Source organism: Glarea lozoyensis (genome assembly GCF_000409485.1).
Source record: "Glarea lozoyensis ATCC 20868 chromosome Unknown GLAREA20, whole genome shotgun sequence".
NCBI classification, from domain to species: domain Eukaryota; kingdom Fungi; phylum Ascomycota; class Leotiomycetes; order Helotiales; family Helotiaceae; genus Glarea; species Glarea lozoyensis.
The window spans coordinates 107,769-131,565 of NW_007360995.1; the positions used below are offsets into that span (position 1 = coordinate 107,769).

The window sequence follows — 23,797 nt, forward strand, 5'->3', positions numbered from 1 at the left end:
TACCCGAATCGATAGGTTAGCTTGAGGCACACTCTAATCTATCGCTACCTCCTCAACTCTTTTCACCTTGCCCATCTTCAATTTCAAGGAGATAACTACTCACTAGAAAGGCAAGAAGCACCTTGCCAGTCGCTCATTTCCGACATGACAAGTCCAACCGACCACACAACTTCAACGGAAGGCGAGAAGCCTCCTATTAGCGACCAAGAAAAGGCTTGTGTCGTCTCCGCATCTGCACCGGATCTTGCTCGTGTCTTTGTACGGCTCTCCAATGGCTCCAAGATTGTGGTTCCAATCTCCCAGGATTCGACGGTGGACAATCTCCACGTCCGAACTCTGGAGCGTGCTCAGAAACTAGGATTGCCAGTCGATTTTTCGAATACGATCCTTGGAACTACTGGAAATGATGGAATAACGCTATCCGGGGAAGATCAAGTTGCTGATATTTTAGACCTGACAGAGGCCAATACCTTCCGTCTTGAAACCCGAGGCCATGGAACAATCACTGACCATGTATTTCTTGAAGATGCTGACGCAATCACACCTGTTCCCTGCTCACCTCTCCCTGGCCGAAACGAGAAGAAAATCTATATTCGCTGGATCACTATTGATATGGCAGTCAATAGCTGGAGTTACTCTCGCCTTCGTAAAATTCCAACTGATAGATCTTCTGTTCCTTCGGATACCACACTACACGATTTACGACAGCTGGCTTTGAAACGTCTTCGTGGTGCACCTCCAGACTTCTCATGCACAAACCCAACCAATGTCAACCTCTTTTTACCAGAGTGCCGTTTGCACACCGATCAGAATTTTGCGACTCTGAACGATCTTGGGCTCAGAGGCTCAAAATATGAACCTCTCGATATCTTCGTCGAATACATTGGACCAGATGCCAGGGTTTCTCTCAACCAGCTCTCTCCCCTCTTCTCTCCGCGGACGGTATGGAACTTCAATTCGACTTCCCGTGGCTTCAGCACCTTTGTTTCCAGCTTGCAGATACTCTGCAAAGAAATAGAGAGAGGGAGGGCTAGCTTGGATGGGGTACTCGAGGTGTTGCTGGAACTCACACACTTTCCGCCTTTGCTATTGGCATTCAAGGCCGTCTATGATTCGGGGATAGATGGAAACACACCAGCGGGTCCTCTTTTGTTAGTCGCCACGGCCATTCAAGCGCTGTGTCGAAGGATGATCTCTTCCAAGCTTTGCCCAACAAAGGACAGCACTTTGGAGGCCTCTCGTCAGGTCATCTGCTGGATTTACTCGTCGCGTTCCGAGGCATCTCTAAATCAAAGCCGTAGAGCACCGCTCCTGCATCGTGTCCAGGTTATTCGCAAGCCTGAAAAGCCACAGGCGTCCACGTTCTTACCATTTTACGAAGTTAATCAACACCAGCACAAGAACCAGTCTACCTCCTACCTCGTGAGCATCGAGCAAGATGATCCTTTTCTGTGTCGACGCCTAGGTTTAGCCCTACGAGAGTCATCTGCCCAACCATGGGATTATTACTTCCAACCCGCAACGTCATGGACTTCACTCGTGAACGAGTCTCTCATGAGTCTTCTCAGTCCAAATGAGTTTGAAAGCTTGATCGAAGTTACCAATTCTATTGATGCTTTTAAGATCGTTGGACCTATGCAAATTGGGGCATGTCTCGCAGCAGAGCTTCCAGTCTTGACACTCAGCGCAACTGGGTACGTCTCCAGATACGATCATGAAGATCTTGAATGTAGTGAACGAAGCTTCATTACCTGGAATGCAATCGAAGGCCGAACAGTTCTACCTGACAATGGTGGCCAATTCCTCTCGTCCAAATTAGAACCTTTACTCGCTGCACGAAAGCTAGAAAAAAATTGGGAACTAGACGCCTGGGCAGAATGGACAAAAACAGCAGATTTTGGCCCACCAGATGAGGCAATCGTCATATGCGTAGATACCAGCGCGAGCATGGGTTCCTCAATGAAAGAAGGCTGGCTTCCCAGCAACAACTGTGGCCCAAAACCGAGCCGACTCACTGAAGTCGTAGAATTCTTCAAAAACCTTGCTTTGAGAATATCCGCACTGAATTTGTCTACGCATCTTGGCCTTGTCACTTTCTCTAGTCGGGCACTGATAAATGTCAAACAGCCACTCACTCCCTTGTGTTTGAACTTCAACCAGAAACTGGACGACGTTAAGACGGGCAAAGGGACGGCGATATATAGTGCACTAGGGAAAGCCGCTGTCATGTTGTCCGGAATCAAGACTAAATATCCCAAGACCAAATGCCGTATAATCGTTCTCACTGATGGCGAAGATAACAATAGCGATTGGACGCCTCAAGCTGTAGCACAGTTCCTTACAACTAACAGTATTCTGCTAGATGCGGTAGTTCTCGGGTCCAAGAAGGAAGACCAACCGAACTGCCCAAAGACTAAGGAACTGTTCAAGATTGCAAGAAACACAGGCGGCTATGCTTTTGCGCCACAGACACAGCAAGCTCTATTCCAAATTTTCTTGCTAGAAACAGTCGTGGATATTCGCACGAGACCTTACGTTGCTGGCGAAGAATTTTCTGCCTGGGCAGACTTCGCTCCTAAACGCGCAGATATGGCAAATCCGTTCGATTTTCCCCCATGCCGACCTCATGCAAATTTAGATGATCACTTCATTGCTCTCGCTGACGCAGAGCGATTTATGACTCGGCTCGCTCAGTCTTCGCAGCGAAGTGTCTCTGCACGTTCTGTGGCGACGCGATTCAGTCGAGCTACTACTGCTGCTAGCGCTGGAGGAATATCCCGAATTTTGCTTAGTGAGGTCAAAGCTATGATCGAGAATCCGCATGAATATATGGATACTTATGTTAGTCAGAGCAATATGGGATTTTGGAAAGTTGTGAGTTTTCCCTCTCGTGCTTCGATACACTTCGTTATGGTTAAGGGCTACTACCAGATTATGGCCAAACTGACAATAAAACAGGCAATGCAAGGGCCCCCAGATTCTGCGTACTCTGAGGGCACATTCTTGATATATATCGAAATCGGATCAGAGTTTCCGAGAAAACCACCATCCGCAAGATTCATTACACCTATGCTTCATCCCAATATAACCAAGGTAAATGTTTGATTTTGACATGGATCAGGAGACTCTAATGAAGTGTTGCAGCATGGACGAATCTGCCATCCAATATTTTCACGCGAATGGAGTCCTGTAACAAGGGTTTATCAAGTGCTTCAGCAAGTCTATGGAATACTAATGGCACAAGAGGTACGATTCGAGCAGATGGAATGATATTGTGAATTGGCTAACATTTCTAGGCTCGCGATGCAATCGATCCGCTGTCTTCCTTACGCTTTTGGTCAGATCCTGATCAAGGTCGCAAAGACGTCCGAGAATATGTGAGTACTCTCTCCATCCACTTTCTCTGACCTTTGAACTCTCATTTTATTGATACTCTGATATCAAGGTTACAAAATTCGGATGTCGCACACGCGCCCAGCATCGAAGTGATATTGTTGGAGACGACGTCTCATCCATCGACACAAATTCCACGCCTGGGACCTCTAGCTACGCAGGCAGTCTCAACAGCCAAGCTACTGCAACTTCTTCTACCGCACCTATCCTACCTAGCGCGGCGTCGAATCCGTTTACTACTAGACCACCTAGTTACAGAACAACTCCTTCCATATCAGGAAGGACGGTGTCGAGTGTTTCGACGCTGCTGAATCATCTGAACTTCCAGCGGGGAAGGCACATCACTTCACCACCGCTACTTGACTTACAAGCTGGAAACCCATCTGGTGCGCAGACGTCTGTCAACTCCCAGTCTACCTCTGTAACTCCTGTTCTTACACCGTCAACCGGTACCCCTAGTGGAAGTGTTGATGGTGCAAACAATGGCAGGGTGGTAGGACGTCGCGCAAGCTTCTTTGGTTTGCTTCGGAATGTGTCAAGTTAAATTATCCTTTCTTGCGTCTTGATTTCTTACATTTTAGCAATCCTCCTGTGATTCTTCCGCTTCAAATTGTTTGTCATCAGCTCCCAGGTTTTATGCTTGTTCGTTACTTTTGGTATTCCCATTCATCCCCGCGTTCCCCGGATTCCCGGCATTTTGGATGATCTTTACGTACCGTCGGCTCTGTGATTGGTACGGCAATCGGTTGATTATTAGTCCCATAATTTTTCAAATATGTCCTCTCTTTATGATTGATGGAAGTTCTCTAGTCAGGGCTGAATACGGTTTATGTTCACATGAGAGACGACATTTCATGGATCTTGACGGCATGTGGGGCAGGACAATTCGGTTAATAGCTTAACGATTTAATGGAAGCTTATATTTTCGATACTTTCCTTCATTGCTTGGTAGTTTCTATGTAGTCGGTGAAGCGTAAATCCTCCTCCTTCAAAATGAAGCTTTCCAAACTATTCTCAGTGTCTTGCCTTGCGGGCGGCGCTCTTTCAGCCAGTTGGATCGTTCCAGGTGCTGTATGGACAGACACAGCGGGCAATAAAATCGATGCTCATGGCGGAAATGTTGTGCAGCGTGGGGATACCTTTTACTGGGTTGGACAGAGTGCCAGTCAAAGTTTGAACTCCTTTGTACTGTCCTTGTCCAGGCTGTGGAAGAGCTAACTTTCCAGATGAGATTCCTCTGATGTATTCGTCGACAGACTTGTTGAATTGGACGCCACTTGGTGCTCAGAACAGTTTACAGTACCTTTGGAGGCCTAAAATTGCAAAGCCCAATGGTAGTTTCTGGGTGCGTTGGTCCTTCTCAATAAATTGGGTGTATATTACCGCTTCTTGCTCACCTCTTCTACATAGATATATGGGCAATTGAATCGGAACATTCAATCCATGGTGTCTACACAAATGGTGGGAGGATACAAACTCCATGGCGCTGCGGTAACCATTCCGCCAAATGGATACACATACTCGGACACTGGCATGTTTCAAGACACCGATGGTAAGTATCATTCATCCTACCCCACAAGGCCAAACGATTAATAACAATTAGGATCTTGGTATATCCTCACCAGCGCCGACCATAACATCGTCCAAATTAATAAACTCAACTCCGATGGCAGTATCGGCGCTCGCGCTTCTCAACTTGGTATTGCCGTCTCCCTCCCCCACCCTGAAACTTCTACTAACTTCCCCAGCCGCCGGTGCCTACGAAGCCCCCGGAATTCTCAAAGTAAGCGGCACCTACTACCTCATCGTCTCCGGCAAAACCGGCTGGCGCTCCAATCCGAACAAAGTATTCAGCGCGCCCTCTATCGCAGGTCCCTGGACCGGCCCCTCCAACATCGCACCCGAAGCCGAAAAGACCTATAACTCACAGAACACATTCGAGTTGACCATCGCGGGCTCCCAAGCTACGACGTATATTTATATGGGCGATAGTTGGGATTCGAAGGGTGGGCCGAATAGCAACCATGTTTGGTTGCCGATTAAGGTTGATGGGTCGAAGAAGACGTTGACATTGGATTGGCATGCTATGTGGAAGGTTGATGTTAAAACTGGGGTTGTGAGTTTTCCAAAGGCGGGGAGGAGGTATGAGGTTGCTGATGCAGAGGTGATTGGGAAGAGAGGAGTTGTGGGGAAAGGTTTGTTGCGATGAGAGATTTGTGAGAGATGTGCTGATTTCTGGTAGTGGATTCGGAGAGTGAGGTCGTGTTTCGAAATGTCACTGGTGAGGGGGGGAAGCAGTGGGTTTCGTTTCATTATGCTGTCAACAATCGGAGTGGTAAGTCTTGCGTCCTCTCTCTGTTTTATATTTCCACTTTTCTAACCTGAGTATTCATTCCCGTAAACTTCAAAAGACTGATGTGATTCATTTGTAGCTGGCGAAGCGCATATCTCTATCAACGATCAGCAAGTCCCCACCAACATATCTTCTTTGAACTCAAACGCCGGTTTCCATAATACGGTTCCAGTCGAAATCGTGCTTGAGAAGGGGGATAAGAACGTCATTAGGTTTGGAGCAATGGGCGAGACTGGTAAGTGGAAATTTTCTTTTTCTTTTTGGATGAATGAAAATTTGCTGTGGTAATTTTTGTTGAAAATGGCTGATTTTGATGTCAGGATTTGAGGTCACGATTGATGGGATTGAAGTCTTTGATGATCGTGAGGAGCTTTGAGGAGCCATGGCCAAAACTGGAACTACAGTGATATGAATTTTTTCAGAAGCTATAGCTAGAAAGGCATGTGACATTTGTGGCTGAAAGTTCCGCAGGGTATGTGATTGTCGAAATTCAAACCTAGAGCAAATTCCATCAAGACAAAGGCAATATCTTGTGAATGTCTTTTAACGGCTGTTTCTAGAAAAAGTTGTTGCCTTGTTCTAAGTTGATATTTACATACACTACAAGGTCAAAGAAACAATGAAGGTTTAGAGAGAACAGCCATGAGTAATTATACAAAAGCCATTTATTTTTCTTTAACCTGTACAGATGACATTCTGACACTACATTTTACAATACCAGCAAACATGGAATCCCCAAATGCTGCAGCCCCTCCTGAATTGATGCTAGTCGTAGATCCAGAACTGCGAATAATGCCACTATTGTTAGATCTGGTGGACGAAAATCATTATCAGGTATCCCCAGATCTTCAAATACTGGATAAGGATGATTTTTCATGTCCTATCTGCCTCGAGCTTTTTTCCACAGTTCGCCCGAAATTATCCATGTGCAGCTGTAGGCACAATCTGTGTGTAATCTGCTTCTCGCGTCTTGCGTGGGGTCAAACTTTTGATGGCGACGGGTGGGCTCGATGTCCGTTTGATAGGTCCTATCTTGAGCTACGATTAAGATGGATAATTCCTTCAATATACAGCAGGTTCAATTTCTCGTACGACTATTGTTCCAAGAACTATTCACAACCTCCATCCTCAGATAGCGCAGTTTCGAGTTTAATTAGTCCTATTCGAGATGGGTGTTGGGTTATAGTAAGAAACATAGCTCATGTTGAAGTACGACAATTTGACATCTACACAGAAACGTTTTTCAAACGTGAACTCTCAGTCACAACCACAACCTGTCCGCATTGTATCAAGAGCTATTGGTTCAACACAACACCTGAGAAAGCTGACAGAGAAGCACAGATCATGACAGAGTTCATCGATGGTTTGATAGCGCCATTCGAACGCAAAGATGTTCCTCATTGGACAAGAAAACGAGACCTACGCTCATGCGAAAAAGTGAAAGACAGAATCACTGGAGAACAATCAGCTTGGGTCGAAAACTGGTTCCAAGAAGGTCTGTGGTTTTGCGATGAGGTAAAAACATGTGAGGATGAATCTGGTAAGCCTATGGAGGGTTCCACTAGCACCAAAATCTTTAAAGAGAATACAAAGATTCGGGAGAAATTGATTCCGCTCAGCGCACCGCCTTCAATATTGGATATCAGATCGAGTGTAAAAGACCGAAAACGTCTATGTAAATTCTTGATCGACATACAGAAGGTTTTCACTCGGAAGTATCCTGCAGTTCATCTTTTGATCGGGATGGCGGATTTCCTCCAGTCTAAAGGAATCAAAATGTCACAAACGAGGCTCGCAACAAATCCTCGAGAGCAGTATGCTGACCTCGAGCATGAAATCAGCGATTTTCATGACAATGAACCAATCCTCATCGCCAGGGCACCAGATTTTTACTGGAAAGACATGTAGGATTACTTCGCCAATGCTATCAACAGTGAAAGCTATGCGATTAGGGCGAGCTTCTTGATACCATTTCTCCTGGTCACTCATTCGCAAGGGGAGGCAAAGTGCCCCGCAAACTTATGGATACCAAAAACAAGCAACAAATTACAAACACATAACAAGAAAAAATAATCTTACAGCATCTTTCGAGATACGATTTCATGGTGAGAGCAAAAGCCAAAATGAATCTAAGGAAATGCGGTCCCCGTTGCGGTGTGGGTATGATCCTTCAGAGAGAGAAAGAGTGGTAAATGCCCTTGGAAGGTGACTCTTTCCAGAAGACTGTTCAACTTTTAATGTCGCAAGATGCATACTGGGTATACGGTATGGATCCATACATATGGCGCAATAGTATCATTGTGCGTTTAGGTGTTTAGTATACGATCTCAAGCGTTTTCCAAAATTGACAATTTTTGTAATCTTAAGTCGTCAACGAAAACATAGGTAGGCAAAGATCTAGAGGACTGCCAAAACACGACGCCTGATCAATTCGTCATATGAATACCATTTTATCTCTCCTCTACTTTCTGTCGCGATGGAAAGAGTTAAGTGTCTCCAAAAGTCCGGTGGTGAAAATCGTCAAGGAAATTCTGGACTACTGAAATGGAGCATTTTCACCGGCAATCATGTCGTTAAAGTATCTTAGAAGTTATGGCATCGCTCAAACTCAATTTCGAGGTGTAAACCATCGGGAGAGGTTTCCTTTTGAGTGAAATTTAGTGGTGTCGCCGAGCGGATTGTCCTTCAAATCCTGTAATCGTAGCCGCGCTTGACACTCTTCCCCAAGTGGAGGTGTAAATTTTCGATTATTGCATGATCCCACCACTTTAGAAGATGAAGCATTATGATAACTCGCGGCGAAGGATAAAAGAAGAATTTACTACATGAAGGTGTGATCAGCAGGTTCTTGCGGCACAGCCACGTGGAACTTGTGCGGCACAGGAAAAATAGTCTTGTTTCAGGATCCGTTTGCGGATCTGAAAGAGGCGCACACGTCCCAAGACGTCACTGATTTCTCGCTCGGAAACTGGATTGACGTTCACACAGCAAAATGTCATCTTGAAGTGTGAGATGCGTTAGATTTTCGGCACCAATATTTACAGCTTCGAGGCTTATATTGACCTACAACGGCTGAATCTTCTTGTACTTTTAAGGGCCACCGATTTATTACCACTTTCGTTTTGTGGAAGTCCATGAGATGAACGTAATTGACGATCTTCCTTTTATTCAACCCCTCGCAATCCGACATGACGACGAAAGCATATCAGCAGCCGACTGGCTCTCTCAAATAACTCTTTGCCTGGCGCCTTTAATCATCCACGTTTTTGTTGGAATCCCCACGGCCGTATATCTCTACCGCAAAGAGCCCAGATGGCATGACCAACTCGGATTCTACAACCCGACAACCATATTATGGCGATATATGGCCATTCTCGATCGTCGCGTCCGAGCTAAAAAATGGAAGAGTATTGATATGGGCGCGACTAATGTCAGGTTCTGGACGCAAAGAGGTTGGGATGGAAGCGAGGAAATGATGGAACTAAGCCGAGAGTTCTGCACCAGGATACCTCAACGCTCGCACGTAAAACTCGTCAGTAAGACTACAGTTGAGACTGTTATCATCTTCATGCAAGGTGTGCAAGCTGCCATTGATATGGTGAACGGCTCGTCAGGTGGCTGGACGACAAGCATCGCAACTGTCTTCTACCCATTAACATTGTTTGGACTTTTGAGGATTCCAGCTGCGTTTTGGTTGAGCGACGAAGGAACGTATACCAGCGTTCACTCCGAAGAAACGGATCCAGTTTTTAGGGAGCATGATGAACAGCTCTTGATTGTTGAAAGAGTCATGAGCGATGGGAACAAAAGTGCCATTGAGATGTTATCGGCAAGAAAAACAGGATTGACTCTGCATCCAATTCATACCCAACGGTACCAGTCTCATCCCAGAAACCATTGGCGCGGTAGGGTTGTTCGAGGACTCTATCTTGTCTGGCTTTTATTTCTTGCGGGTCTCTCTCTCATGTTTTTCTTTCCACGACCGACAAGACGGGGAACGATAACTTATTCACTCACATCGATCATCGAGATTGTTGTCTACGCCTTTCTTACTCTATCATCGGCCGCGATCTTCGCTTTTTACAACTGGAGGCATAACACGAGTACGACAATTATTCCGTGCATCCAGTCTTTGTGGTATAAAATCTATACCATCGTACTTTTCTCGCTTATGCTGGTTTTACTGGTTTTTGCTGCGATAGAAACACACAAGGAGCCGTGTGGCTTGTATAGCACAACAAAACGAGGATTCGCTCAATGTGAAGACGGTGTCTACTTATTTCCCTATGGCCAGGTCGGCGAAAAGACAAATGGAGATAGAGTAGTCTGGGCTCAAGGTGCACCAGGAGCTATGATAAATCAAACGACTGTATCATCCCAGCTATTTGGAGGGCTATATCGTGGCCGTTCCAATGAAAACGGCACGAATATGACAATGCAACCCTTTGTGGGGTGGTGTAAAGGGAATGTTTTGGCGGAGGTGGATGTATACTCAAGCGATGCTGGCGTTGATAATTCTACAGATTGGGTACGGCCATTTGTGGAAAATACGAATATCAGCGTCAATATTACCATTCCGTCGAAGAATTTCGAGCTGGGAGTCCCTGTAGATAGAGGGTTAGAGTTGTATGGGATACAGTGAATCTTTCTAGTTGGTAGCTTGGAGCTTTAGCAATTACCTACATCTACTTCATATCTTCGCAATTCTTTGTGATCATTTGCTCTAGGAAACTGCTGCACATTGATCGCCAATAAGCTAATAACGGGTCGCAAGACGAGTAAGGTGTATAGGAAGAATAATGATAATTTTCTACTGTCAAAAAGTCAAGTAGAAGTTGTGGAGAACTTATCGACGCTCCTTCCGACATGGAGAATCTGTTGACGAGTAGGAGATGTATTCAGCGACCATAATAACAATAGATGTGAGCCGGTATTAATCTAATTTATAAAGACCCCCTCCATACATTTAGTCTTACTCCATTATACCGTTTGTCTGATGCGTTAGGGCAATTACAGAAGCGTACAGGGGGGGAGTCACGTGATTATGTGGCTGTGATGGCTCGCCAGATATTTTAATTGACGGACCCACGGAAGTATATTTATCATATATTGATGGGGTTGACCCATTCCATACGGCCCCCTTTTGTTTATCAAATGACTTTTGGAGCAATGATTTCTGAATCTGGAGTGGTGATCTGAAATAGTCAGGATCATATGAAACATAGCCGTGCCGCGTGGCTGCAGATACAGATTATATTCTTATCCGTCCACTGATTCGACAAACCCAACTTAAGGTTATAGGGTCGTTCGTGCCGTTCAGCACTTTCAGAATACGCCACTTCCCGGTTGTGGACTAGTGAAGGAGTCGAAAGATCCTAAAGAGGCACTTCATCCATTTATTTAAGTGGATCACATCCACTTCAAGATTCTATTTTGGGTTATATACTAAATGAGAAAGAGAATGAAGTGACGTTGATAGGAACAACTTATAGAGTTCATAGCCACGAGCAATACAAGCGTTTTGTGCCTGTTGGAATTAATCTTTTGGACCAAAATGCTTCCTCACGGACCTCCCTCAGATCGTACAGTGCGTTTGCGGCACGACCGTTAATATCAGGCTTACGATTGCCGGGCCTGCCAATCATATTCAATCAAATTTCAAAATCCCAGACCGATTCGTACAATCTCCATAGTGGGGTAAGCGTGCCCAGCCTGCCTTCTCCCGGCACCGACAGACACATCATTGCATCAAGAGCAAGATGTCCTTCTAAACTACCGTCTGATATATTATCCTATGGGGTCTTCTCCGAAAACCTGCCGCGTTTCTTAAGCCTCATTGTCTCTGCGCATCATGGTCGACGTCCCATTGGCGGCTCACGTTTCTCGGATAGTCATGGAGCTCGCTTCTCGACCCGATGCAAGCCAGCAAGACGCGGATGGAGAAAGCGATGATTCTATGACGGAAAGACCTCAAGCTGTATGTTGCGATGTTGACTTCAGCCCGAAGGCGCTTGCTAAAGTGTTCTCAGGTTCTACCTGTTTCTCCAGAGAGTACTCCATCACCAACATCCAGTTTACCGCATCGGAGGAAGCCTCGCGTTCATCGAGTAGGTCAGACGAAAGTAAAGAGGCGGCGAGAAAATACTCCCTCTTCGCCGGGAAGACCTAGTAGTAAGTATTCTTTTGACTCTTTAGCCAAGCGACGACGCTAAGTGTCTTGCGACAGAAAAGAAAAATCGCAAAGAAGAAGCTGAACAGAGTAGAGTGGATATGCTACTTGGTGGGGCTGACCCTTTTGGCGCCTTCTCACTTCCTCAAAATAGTACAACTGATATGGCACTTCATCACTGTAAGAAATTCCTCCCATTGTTTGTGTTGATCTAACATTTCAGGGGTGAGTGTTTTTCAGAATACGCGAATGGCGATAAGTCCAAGAAAAGCTTGGTTGAAAATAAACCTTTCGGACAAAACACTTCTATCAGTAACGTGAGTACTTCGCAACTTTTCTGAAAGCGACTAAATGTTTGGTAGCACTTATTGCTCGGCCTATCACTTTTACTTTCTCCGGCATATGAGAGCTCCGCCTGCGTGTCTGTGGCAAAAGTCAAACGCAATTCGAAATATAAATATGGAATTGAGAAGACCGAACTCAGTTCCCAGCGATCACATTATGGTCGCAGTAGCAGTCATGACGCTATTAGAGGTATGAAACTGACGAAACGCTACTGGTTATTTGACTAACTCCATTCAGTGTCTGGCGGGTGAGGTGAAGGAATGTGTAATCCATAGAAAAGGCTTGCAACTCATGGTACACGTTCGTGGCGGAATACAAAACCTTGGGCTGGATGGGGCAGCGTCAAGAACAATCTCGTGGTACGTACTCACTCTAGGCTCCAGTGTTGCACAGACCGTTGCATGCTTATCAACTGCAAAGGGCGGACACGTGCTACTCTATTCTTATGCGGACCAAACCAATTCTTCAGCCCACACTTGTGCCATCTGCTGGAGAATCCCCCATAGCTGGATTTTCGACTGGTGATCTAAAAGATCGGCTGAGATTACTGACCAAAACTTCTGATTTCACTAAACAAATAATTTATATATGGCTCCGACTACGATATCTCACTGAATTCTTGGCGAGAATGTCTAGCGAAAAAACCCATCAGATTGACGACTACTTTTTCACCGACAAGATAGATCTGGTCGAGCGATTAGTTATAAGCCTCCTTCACTCCGAAGGCTTAGCCGAGAGTGGTGCTGTGGCATTCTTTACAGCGTTCCTCAATGCCTCGTTGATATATATTTATGAAGAGCTCAGAGAATGTCCGCGATGGACTAACGTCTGTATCTGTTTATCACAGCGCATTCATTCTGGACTTCAAATGGCAAATCTGTCGTTCATAGCTCGACACTGTTCGGATTTGCTGTTGTGGATGCTGGTGCTAGGAAGGTCGGGGAACTCACCAATCGGGGGGGAGGTCGGTATGATATGGTACTCTAGTGCGATTGGTGATATGGAAGATCACTTGGGTATTGAAGTTCCACGGAGTCTGAGCGGACTGGAATATTTTAATGTTGCTGAGGGGACCAGGCCAACTGAGTCGAGGAGTGGGCCAAGAAGTGGAAGCAGTTCTGCCATTTGAAATATTGCCGGGTAAAAAGATTACATAGACAGACATGTTAACAAGATACTCAATGTATGCTTCACTATCGCAGCAGACATCTGGGAAAGATAAATCTCTGTGGGGTTGAATCTAGGCAAGTCATCCACACGAGGACACGACATTTAAGCTAGCCTATACCTCTCCAGTTGACTGCTAAACATTTTTTCTGAGAATTTTCACACTCGATAAGGTAGTTTTCCTCTAATAAAGCCATTAAACTGCAAAGACCGCCGAGGCAAGGTAAATTAACCACTTATATCAACTGAGTCATCACCAATTCGACTCTAGAGGGTCCTTCCAAACAAAAACTCGAAAACTCTCAATCTGATTGAAGCTATCGAAACTAAGCACGTGAGACCAGCTGTACGGGCTCAGCATTGAGTTGGGCTAGCCTCGAGTTAATTTGCCAAACAGTTTCGCGCTACCAGACTACGTTTTCGACAAACAAACCCGAAAATCCACGATATACACTCATCAAGAATATCCAGTCCCTAACACCTCACGCCGTGGATCATTTCCTTCTCCTCGTAGAAGCATACCTCTTGGTGTTTTGGAGTATCCTTTTAAACAGCAGGACACACTTCACTGTCAAGCGCCCCTTTCTTTAAGTCGGTCAAGAAGGATCCGGTAACAGATCTAAAGAAGCAACCCAATAGCTGAATGCCAAGGGGATTTCCATCTGCATTCCGTAATTCTCCACTAGCAGGACATTTGCGAGACAATACCCCTATCAGCAAATCGTCCACACCAAAGACTCCGACTGGTTCAAATTCGCAAACCAAATCGTTCAGGTGTCCTTGGTCGCTGCCGTTGAAATTGATAGGCGCACCAAAGCCATCGAAAAACTTCTCCAAGTTGACACTTACACCTTTGATAGGAGGTAAGGGAGCTGTGGCAATAGTTAGCAAAGCAAGCTAAATGAATTTTCGAATACAAAGAAACATACGGTTGAGCCCGGCAGCTTTGATGGGAATTTCCAGTGCTCTGAAGATTTCGTTCCCATTGCAATTCGTAACTGGGATATTGTGAAGTATAGTTGTATCGTCACCCAGCTTGAAGGTAAACTGGACGTGTATACAAGGAGTTGGACCGGCTGGTCTTTGTCGAATGGAAAGACATGATGCTGTGGCAGCGAAAAGCGCGAAGGTCGTCAAGATTTTTAGGCCATGACGATGGTGCTGAGAGGAGATTGTGTGGAATTGGCGAAGAGCTAAACGAGAGTTGTGTGAATTAGTAGAATGTAAGTAAAGAATTGAAGTGAATGGAGGTAAGAGGTTGCCCCGTGAGAAATGAAATAGACAAAAGAAAGTGGACTGAGCGTTGCGGGATATAAGGAAATAAGAAAGAAAAGAGATGATGGTTTGATATCTTGCTTTGATGTGCCAGAAAGAAGATAGATATATGTTTTTCATACCTACCGTCATTCTACTGTGGTGAGCTCCCAACAACACAGCCAGCAGACCATGTCTCGGATGTGAGTAACATAGCATACCGAGAAAATAGATGACTGACTGTATCTGTCTCTCGGATATACAAACACTACAAGTTTCCAACCATTGATACAGCTGCCGGCTTCTAATTTAGCAACACATGTCTAAGCCAGGTAATTAACCTTTCGAATCACATATTTCGAACTTATCGAATCCACAAACTCGATCGGAAGATCCAACAAAACAAAACAAACATGTTGGCTTACGCTCTTGGCTCCATAAAACACCTTGTAATGCTTCCGGACTCTTAGGCCGTGGACCTCAGCCCTCGGCTTGTTGGCCACAACGCCCCTTTCTCGCTTATGTGAGGTTGTTGGTGGAGGGCGCCACGATCCCCTAGACCTCTACTCGTTGAATTAAGTTCAAAAATTATAATGTTATAAACCACCAGATAAGTCAAACTTGTCTTTTATATTCGCTAGTCCGCTTTAGTATTTGGATGTAAGCAGTTGCCCTTGTAGCCAGAGCCAAGGATGAGTAGGATAATCACGCATCAGTGTACTACAAGACTGACGGGCCGCCTCTGTACGGTGAAAAGACGACAATTTTACCAAATAAATACAATACATTTGATTTATCTAGGTAACACATTATAGTGTTTCTTTTGATTAGGCCAAGTAATATTACAGGATGTAGCTTTGTGGTTTGGTATTAACGTGAAAGATACAATTAATTAATAAAGTAATGGAATATATTAATTACATTCCATAGGCTTTTTACCCTCTTTCATTTGGATGTGTTTGGTTTCTCAATCGAGCGACTTAACGAAGTGAACTGAACCGTCAATACGCCAACAATATTCTTCAACGCTTCGACGATAATCCAAAAGTAGTAACACAGCTATTCGAAATTCCGTTTCCCATCTTTGCCCCATCAGAGCATAACTCTGTAACATAAATCATATTCTGTTTTTTACCTAGAGCTAGCAGCTCTCCACTTCACATCCCACTCCCTTAATTGCTTCCTCATCGAGACTAGATCACGTGAAGTATCACATCGTAACGCTCTCAGTTCGTGTGATTCTTTTTGTGACAGATATAAATCTAGCGTTGAGGGACCGGATTGAGGTTGATTCAGTGCTGCTTCCGAGTAGTGGATTTGTTGCTTTGGGGCTGTGGAGGTGACGCTTTGGTGGGAACTAGGTTTGATGTTAGTAGAGAGACTGGCTAAGTGGATTATTAGGAGTAAGATGTACCTGTCGCTTGACATGATGTTTGGAGAAGATAGTGGTGAATGTGAAAGTGTAGTTGTTGGCGTGATTTGCCGAGCTGGAGTGACTTGAAGTTGTGGAGAGAATTGCTGGACTTTCATTTACAGATAATTGGTGACTTACAAGTAGAAGGAGAGGGATTTATTTCTTGATATATATAAGATTCCACATACTATCTTTACAAACTATTCTTCAATTTGAACTGCGGGAAATTGAAGTTTGTGCCGGCATGGTACAAGAACCCTATGAATGAAAAGTGTAAAAAGTAGCGAAGTGTAAAAACTGTAAAATTGAAGAAACGGACCATTGTAACACTTCGAGAATGAGAAAGTGTAAAAACAAGTTGATTGATTCATGAAGCCTTTTGGGCAATGCCAGGCGTGGGGGTGGGAAAAGTTTGGGGAAGAGAAGTAGAAAAACAGGGCTGCCAGCGAGAGAGAACCGAAATTTCGAAGTATAAAAAGGTAGGTACGAAAGCATATCTCGCTTAGAATTACCACGTATTAAGCTAGCGAAGAGTAAATGAGTAGCTAGATAAACCAGAGCTCGATAGTAAAGTAAAGAGTAAGTGTAGCTTCCAAAGTCTACTGTGATTTCAAATTGCTGTCACCGGCAGAAGCTCTCGCGGTCCACGACGGGCTCAAGTCTTTCGTATGAATTCTCAGCCGTGAAAAAGATGTATCGATTGGGGAGCACTTGAAGCGGTTTTAGGCGAGGGGATCACCGTTACATCCCGTGTGTATTCCGGAACACTACTATGGAAGTAGGTTGAAGTGTGCCTGACACTCCCGCGTTGCCCTACCAAGTCTGAGTACAGAGGGAAGACTGCAGTGGAATGGCGGGGTAGTCTCACCTTCCTGAACTGGACCGAGGGGCGTCGCCGTCTTGGCAGGTCCTCCTTTCCACAACCAATCATTACTTTTTACACTTCCATCTCTCCAATCTGCAAGTCCACCCCTCAGCAGTTCTATTACGACGGCAGCGGAGCCGTACAATGGTTCGATGAAACATTGAGAAAGTGCAAAAGTGATTGAGAGAGAACGCAAAGCATAAATGGTGACATTTCATACACCTGGAAGCTGACGAGACAAGAAAGTCTTAAGCAACAGTCTATTCAGGATGGCCTGTAAGTTTCCTACAATGGCAGGGAAGGCTTTAGGAACTTCATAAAGTGATATGAACCTCACAGACGAGCGATGAACGGACGAATGGTGTTTTTTAAGAGGTGATGGAGTATTGAAAAGAGCTGATATGGCGTGCCAACATGCCACCTTTTCGCCAGCCGAGGGAAGGCGCGCTCTCCGTTTCGCCCGTATATCTACTTCAATACATCATAATGCCCAGAAATTCATGTCTGTCCAAGTTTGGACATCGCTGTTTACCCTAATTGGGTTTGCTACGATTTCAATTTCGCATGGGGTATCTACTTCTACAACCAACGCTAGCATATATTAAACACAAAGGTGGGAACAGCTTCCACGCCCAAATTCCTTCATCGACAAGACCACTCTTGTACAATAGTTGGTGATGCCACCCCGCCGCGATCTATAACCATGGCCATACAAACGATGATTGAAGCGTAAAGCGAAGGATCATTACGCGCCTTGAGATAGTGCGCTCGTGCGAGAAGTAAGACTCCGATGCCTTCAGTCGTTCGAGCGTGTACATTTGCACCGTGGTCTAAGAGAACGCGTGTAGCAACTTTACGGCCAAGACGAACAGCAATATGAAGTGCCGTCTCGCCTTTTCGGTTCCGCATGTGGATATTTGCTCCTTTGTGGAGAAGAAGTTCAAGAACACTTGCTAGAGCCTTGTCATCCTCACCGTCTGGCAGGTGGGTAACAAATGACATTAAGACTGTTGAGCCACTATCATCGTAATTGTTGACCCCAACACCTGCCGACACTAGCCCTTCAACAAGCTGATATCGAAGATTCAACCTTAATGATCCAGGTAGAACATCGGGTTGATTCCGCTTGCGTTTAGTAGAATTGCTAGCAACAACTGTTCCGTTGTCAATATGAATGTCAAGTGCTACTTCTGCTAAGCATTGAAGTCCATTTCTTCCCTCTGACTCTTCGATCCACGGAGCACTAGCCGCCAGTCTAGCGGTCTCGATGAGTCGCGCTTGTGTCCAAAGTTCGTCGTCAGAAAGGGTCTCGTCGGGTTTGACTGAGGTTGTTTTGATATCCGCGGCAGGAACACGACTACTCTGTCTGTTCGACTTTTTGACACCTTTTGTTGATAGCATTGGGGTTGACGTCAGAGGGGATTTTGGAACATTCAAGGGCATACGGTAATTATCGACAATGGGTTGCGATTGCGGATTCTGGGCAAGAAGGCCTGTTATCTGTGAGACGTCGCCCAGCCCGACTTGGGCTCTCCGGTGAGGGTTTGGTATCCATCCAAACGCATCTCGGGTTGACGGGATGTTCTTAAAGTCCGCAAGGTACGGAAATGGTATTTCGGAAAGACTCTGTGCTTCGCGTAACAAGTTGTGGAGAAAACTGCGACCGAATAAATCGCAATGGTTGAATTCAAACCTTGAAACATCAAGTTTCTGCAATATGGAAGTTAATCGACCCTGAGAAAGATCTTTCACAAGGGTTTGGAACGCAGAATGTTCTAACACATGAAGAAAATTTTGGCCGGCGACGTTTTTTGCGTTAACGTCAGCACCGAGATCAATCACTTCCAAAATCAAGTCCCACGAAGAACCACGGGCAGCGAGTAGGTGGAGAACTGTATTACCAAAGTCGTCTCTTGAGTTGAAGTCGAGATTCTCATCGCCCAGATACTCAGGAGACATGACTTCTAGTTCAGTAGTACCTATTTCATCTGAGACCGCGCACCAACAAATCTTATTGTCATGAGGTTTCAGTCCAGGAATGCATATTCCTTGGCGATGTATTAATCGATCGAGCACAAGAAATGTGTTCGGGAACATGTTATCCGTAGACTTAGAATTTCCGACTCCGCCTGTAGAGAGGCCAGAATAACGATGCCTATAATTTGACTCATTTTCAGTAGAACTAGCCGATTCGGAACGAGTAATGATAGATGTAGGAGCAGCATCATCCAGGGAGTGAGTGTCTAGAAGTCGCACAATCTTCTTCAAATATTGAGTGGAGTATCGAGGCAGCCGTCGTTTAATACTCGATGTGCTAATATGAGTCGACAATGTAGACCGGCTGTCCGAAGTTGCCTTTCCAGCACCATTTGTGTACGGAAACAATTTAAGAGGGCCTGGTCCCAAGCTATGCGTAGCCTGCCGGGCCAGAGTTGGAAGGACTGATTCGTCTTGAAAGACACTGTCTCCTGCACTTCTGAGAGTGGGGTGGATGGGAGCAGGATTGTATCCACTAGAATCATGGACAATTAACGGAGTTGGTGTGGAGGACGGCTGCGCGAGTAGCTCCAGCAGATCGTCGAGCGATGCATCCGTCCACGACGACGACGGGTCAGCATTGAGAAGAGTTTCCTGATCTTCGTCAGACCTAATTGAGCCTTCTGCATCGATTCCAGCCCTCCCTTTTGGCTTCTGGCAGTCCTTGAACGCCTCTATCCTTTTGTCCATGTCATCGCGGTTTTTGGGTCGCAGATGAAGCCATCGCGGATCGGTACCAAAGAGAGCTTTCGAGTGCTTGGCTACCGCATCTTCACTACAAATATATAAGTAATTGACCCATTGCCTAAGCAGATTGAGTACCTAGGGGTCCAATTCTTCTCTTGAAGTGCTGCCGGGATATCACTCCGCGGCAAGTCAGAGTACGAGTAGAGCCTCGACAGCTTCCACAGCCTCTTTACCGTCCATTGTTTCGGTCGCCCAGTTTTTCTGGGCTTCAAATTGAGCGTCGGAGCAACTGAGCATGACTCCGAAGTGTCCGGGGAGTATAATGTGTCTCCTGAACTCAAAAGCGACATTTTACTGCGTATCGCAATTCGTCTTGATAATGACGGCTATCGGATTGCGGGCCTCGACTTGACAACACCAATCGGTCATCAATTCGATTCGTGGTGTACAATGCAATCGTTCGAGTGAGGTTTGGATGCCTTTGAAGGAAAGGCGCAGAACAAATTGGTACGCCATATTGAGGACTGGCAAGCATCCCGGTGAGCTTCTTGGGAATAGGCTGTAGGATCTGGACTTTGCTGGCAGGAGAGATGAAAGTGTAAAAAGTGATGATTGGTTGTGGGATGATGACCTGCAGAGACGGCAAGGACCCGGGCTCGATGGGGACAAATAAAATGTCTGTGCTGTACCTCCCTACCACACCAAATTCTTCATCCCCTCAGACACCTATTTACTGCTTCACATGACTTAAAAGCGTGCATCTATTTAATTCGATTGAAGAACGAGACATCTCGAAATTCTTGAATTCCTTACTTCAATTATAGCAGTGGGTGTACTTGTCAAGTAGAGTACCACACGAAAGCATGCGGTCCGACGTCGAGGAGGGCTTAGCGAGGAACGCCAATGCCAACGCCTCTCGTACGGTCTTCTCTAAGACTTTTATTAGATTTGACTCTAAAAAGGGGTTTCAACGTGTTGAGCCATTGGCCGATCAAAGTAGAGGGAAAATATTATTAAGTTGTATAAGTACCTATAAGTCGACTTTAGAAGACAATCTACAACTTACAAACAGTTAACAGTATTAAGTATAGTAGTATTTTGTTATTTTGTATAAAATGCGCCTTTCTCTAGATATTACTCGTTATAGAAAAGCTGTCTTTATAGTTTTACTTATTAAAGTTATAAGAGTAATTCTATATCTAAGAATATTCTTAACTTTAAGAAGCTACTAACCGGAAGTTATGAGATAGATGGACGGAGTACCCAGTTTCCTCGCGTAGTCGAATTAACATTCTATCTATAATTACTTCAAACTATCTAGCCAGCAAAATGTTCTGTACAGGAGATAAAATGGCACGCACTTTAGGCTTACGCATTAACGTATTAACGTATCAACCTAGCATAAGAGTATTACAAATGGGGTGTTTGTGCTGTACGGATGAAACGAGTGTTAGTTAGATTCTCGACCAAAACTGCGAATACCCAATATCTGGGAACATACAACAAGAACAACTATTACTTTGGACTAAAGAGAAAATATTTTTATAACTCATCGCTTATTAAGCCAAGAAAGGAAAAAAGAATTCGGGCATAGTTTAGACGCATGATAAAAAGGTAACATGCAATTTTTAGCAATTGCAATGCTACTAAGCGGACTATCATTGATTCAAACAGGGAATCTGATAAAAGATCTGACTCATGTTGTGTTGGAGTAGGTTGATGGATGCACTTCCAGATCTGAAAGTTACAAAGCACATCTCTTCACCCAGTCCAGCTTCTTTAATACACCTACTACAAATGTAACCAAACAACGATCTTCAAGCTCAAAACTCAGATAGGATAGGAATTTTCTACTCTTAAAGCAGTTAAATGAATAGAACAACGTGAGTTTCCTGATGTGAATATATTATGGTTGTATTACTATTACACTCCACTATTACACTCCACTATTACACTCCAATCATTCCCTCCGAAGGAGTCCCGAAGCACATTATTTCTCAATCCTCCTCCCAACTGAAATGCATCAACTCCAAACAAATGCAGAAAACATATCCCCATTATACAGCTCCCACAGGCCCCGCTTTAAAACATCAGCCAGCTCATTTACTCATCATCCTCATCATCCTCCTCCTCCACCACAACAACTTTACTCCCATCAACCCAAACCCTCACCCTCTAACCCCAACATTCCCCCCATCGCCCCGAAACGGCTCAGAAGTAGCCACCCCCGCAACTCCCTTCGTCAACTCAAATTCCGCTTCCAACTTCACATCTCCCCGTCCCACAAACTGCACTTCCACAGCAATCGCCAGCCTAAAAACCTCAATCGTGCCAAACTTCTTGGTAAGCGCCTTGATCGTCGGGTTCGTGTCCGGGAGCGGTCGTAGATTGGCGTCGCGGAGGACTCCGAAGTCGACGGTGAAGGCGCGGGCTGGGGGGATGTCCTGTAGGGCGTTGAGGGAGGGTATAAGGGCCGCGAGCGCGGAACAGGATGGGAAGAGTGGGAGGGCGTGGGTGTTGTTTAGGAAGGCATCGTCGAATGAGATGGAGAGGTGGGGGATTGTGCAGGGGGGTTGGGTTGGGAGGGCCAGGGTGGTGGTTAGGAGGGTTAGGAGGGTTGTTGTTAGGATGATGTACATTTTGATGAGTGGTGTGGTTCAGATATTGAGAGAGCGAGTTTGACGAAGGAAAAGACAAATGAAAGTGAGGATGAGGTAAGGAACAGCTGGGTGGAACTTAAATCTGATTGCTGGATGGAGACGAATTGACGGTTCTGCTTTATGTTGATGAAGAAATGTTGTCTTGTTGTATGTGGATGTGTAGATCTTCTGAAGTGTTGTTGAGTGAAGAGTGTGGTTTAATTTTGAAGGATGCTGTCCGTCCTCCTTCTTATACCAAAAGATTAATGCTGAAATGACTACTGAAAACTTCGCAAGCGGTCCCTGGCAGTTGACTTACAGCGACCAACATAAGCACAGCATGGAGGCCGTGGTAGTTTTCAGCCGGAAGCATTGAAAAGCCATGTTGGTCTCACTCAAGAAAGCGCAGACCACTTGGCTTACCATTTCCCGGACTCAACAAGAACTCCAAAGTCTCCAATGGGAAATCCAGAACATCAATGGTTCTGAGACCAAAAACATCGCTTCCATTCAGATAAGTCGATATGTAGATGATTTTTGCTATTGCAGCATCACAGAACCACGGAATATTCTGCCTGTATTCGATTTAGCAATGCTTTTGAAAAGCGGACCTGGTGGTTGAATATATGAAAGCTTGCTAGCAATTGTTATTTTGGATTTTGCTCCAGAGAAGAGAAGTAGAAACCGGCAGTCTCGTTGAATATGAGACAGTTCACTTTTCACGCGTGATGACCGTTTCACACTACATCTCGTTCTGACAGGACTGACGTTGTCAAAAACGACATTGGCAGAAGTAATTATGATGTCTCAAAAACAAACATTTCGATCTGCCGTCTTGTTTTCATTGAAGCCTAAAGACCAAAGCTGACTGACGCACAACGAACATGTCTTGCCAATGCACTCACTACATGCAGCTGTGTCTTAACAGCGAAATCGCAAGTTCGAACTTATAAGCGTGAAATCGCTCCAACATCAATCCCCATCAGCTCGACCATTTACAGAAAATAATAAGTTGAGAAAGAAATATCAAACTCGCTTTAAGACGGGAAACAGCGATTATCCCCACTCGCAAGAGGTCCACGTCCAAAATCAACGCCCTGAGTCCAAACAAACCAACATTTTAAGCGAGAAACGCAGGCCGGCACAAATCCAAGGCTAAGTTCTACCCAGCGACTCGGGACCAACAACCTATTCGGATGCCACCAACTACCGGATATTGTTTTTAATTAGATCTTCCGGGTGGCTTTGGCTATGTCTTGGGAGCCAACATTGTTAAACTGGGGTTGAGAACTCCTTGAGTTTGCTGAGGTGTTTGTTACTAAATGGAAATCGGATGCTTAGGAAGTTGTATATCCGTGAGACAACGAGGATGGTGAACTATCATTCTGGTGCGTTTAGAAGTTAGGGGAGATGGATGTGAGGGCTGTAAGGGCTGCGCTGGTGAGTGTTAAGTACAGCGATGACGCTGGAATGG

General features: G+C 45.1%; 9 protein-coding genes across 9 annotated transcripts; 5 read left to right on the plus strand and 4 right to left on the minus strand.

Moving 5' to 3' along the window:
• Positions 1-144: 144 nt before the first annotated feature.
• On the plus strand, positions 145-3,937 carry GLAREA_13001 (UBC-like protein; the record flags this gene model as incomplete). The annotated part of the gene is made up of 5 exons (XM_008084480.1): positions 145-2,874; positions 2,959-3,093; positions 3,145-3,246; positions 3,297-3,377; positions 3,446-3,937. The coding sequence occupies 5 exons, from the start codon at positions 145-147 to the stop codon at positions 3,935-3,937; spliced, it is 3,540 nt and encodes a 1,179-aa protein (XP_008082671.1).
• A 449-nt stretch (positions 3,938-4,386) lies between these two features.
• Positions 4,387-6,122, plus strand: GLAREA_13002 (Arabinanase/levansucrase/invertase; the record flags this gene model as incomplete). Its single annotated transcript, XM_008084481.1, has 8 exons — positions 4,387-4,564; positions 4,620-4,738; positions 4,804-4,945; positions 4,997-5,092; positions 5,142-5,588; positions 5,636-5,728; positions 5,826-5,981; positions 6,067-6,122. 8 exons carry the CDS (start codon positions 4,387-4,389, stop codon positions 6,120-6,122), a joined length of 1,287 nt encoding a protein of 428 aa, XP_008082672.1.
• A 350-nt stretch (positions 6,123-6,472) lies between these two features.
• Positions 6,473-7,654, plus strand: GLAREA_13003 (RING/U-box; the record flags this gene model as incomplete). Its single annotated transcript, XM_008084482.1, has 1 exon — positions 6,473-7,654. The coding sequence occupies one exon, from the start codon at positions 6,473-6,475 to the stop codon at positions 7,652-7,654; it is 1,182 nt and encodes a 393-aa protein (XP_008082673.1).
• A 1,231-nt stretch (positions 7,655-8,885) lies between these two features.
• Positions 8,886-10,388, plus strand: GLAREA_13004 (uncharacterized protein; the record flags this gene model as incomplete). The annotated part of the gene is made up of 1 exon (XM_008084483.1): positions 8,886-10,388. The coding sequence occupies one exon, from the start codon at positions 8,886-8,888 to the stop codon at positions 10,386-10,388; it is 1,503 nt and encodes a 500-aa protein (XP_008082674.1).
• Positions 10,389-11,597: 1,209 nt separating this feature from the next.
• Positions 11,598-13,389, plus strand: GLAREA_13005 (uncharacterized protein; the record flags this gene model as incomplete). The annotated part of the gene is made up of 7 exons (XM_008084484.1): positions 11,598-11,723; positions 11,776-11,917; positions 11,973-12,095; positions 12,139-12,232; positions 12,278-12,449; positions 12,498-12,619; positions 12,681-13,389. The coding sequence occupies 7 exons, from the start codon at positions 11,598-11,600 to the stop codon at positions 13,387-13,389; spliced, it is 1,488 nt and encodes a 495-aa protein (XP_008082675.1).
• Positions 13,390-13,973: 584 nt separating this feature from the next.
• On the minus strand, positions 13,974-14,834 carry GLAREA_13006 (uncharacterized protein; the record flags this gene model as incomplete). Its single annotated transcript, XM_008084485.1, has 3 exons — positions 13,974-14,299; positions 14,357-14,620; positions 14,825-14,834. The coding sequence occupies 3 exons, from the start codon at positions 14,832-14,834 to the stop codon at positions 13,974-13,976; spliced, it is 600 nt and encodes a 199-aa protein (XP_008082676.1).
• Positions 14,835-15,812: 978 nt separating this feature from the next.
• Positions 15,813-16,109, minus strand: GLAREA_13007 (uncharacterized protein; the record flags this gene model as incomplete). Its single annotated transcript, XM_008084486.1, has 2 exons — positions 15,813-16,038; positions 16,096-16,109. The coding sequence occupies 2 exons, from the start codon at positions 16,107-16,109 to the stop codon at positions 15,813-15,815; spliced, it is 240 nt and encodes a 79-aa protein (XP_008082677.1).
• Positions 16,110-17,602: 1,493 nt separating this feature from the next.
• On the minus strand, positions 17,603-20,034 carry GLAREA_13008 (Ankyrin repeat-containing protein; the record flags this gene model as incomplete). The annotated part of the gene is made up of 2 exons (XM_008084487.1): positions 17,603-19,772; positions 19,820-20,034. 2 exons carry the CDS (start codon positions 20,032-20,034, stop codon positions 17,603-17,605), a joined length of 2,385 nt encoding a protein of 794 aa, XP_008082678.1.
• A 1,818-nt stretch (positions 20,035-21,852) lies between these two features.
• GLAREA_13009 (uncharacterized protein) lies at positions 21,853-22,323 on the minus strand (the record flags this gene model as incomplete). Its single annotated transcript, XM_008084488.1, has 1 exon — positions 21,853-22,323. The coding sequence occupies one exon, from the start codon at positions 22,321-22,323 to the stop codon at positions 21,853-21,855; it is 471 nt and encodes a 156-aa protein (XP_008082679.1).
• Between the last annotated feature and the right edge of the window lie 1,474 nt (positions 22,324-23,797).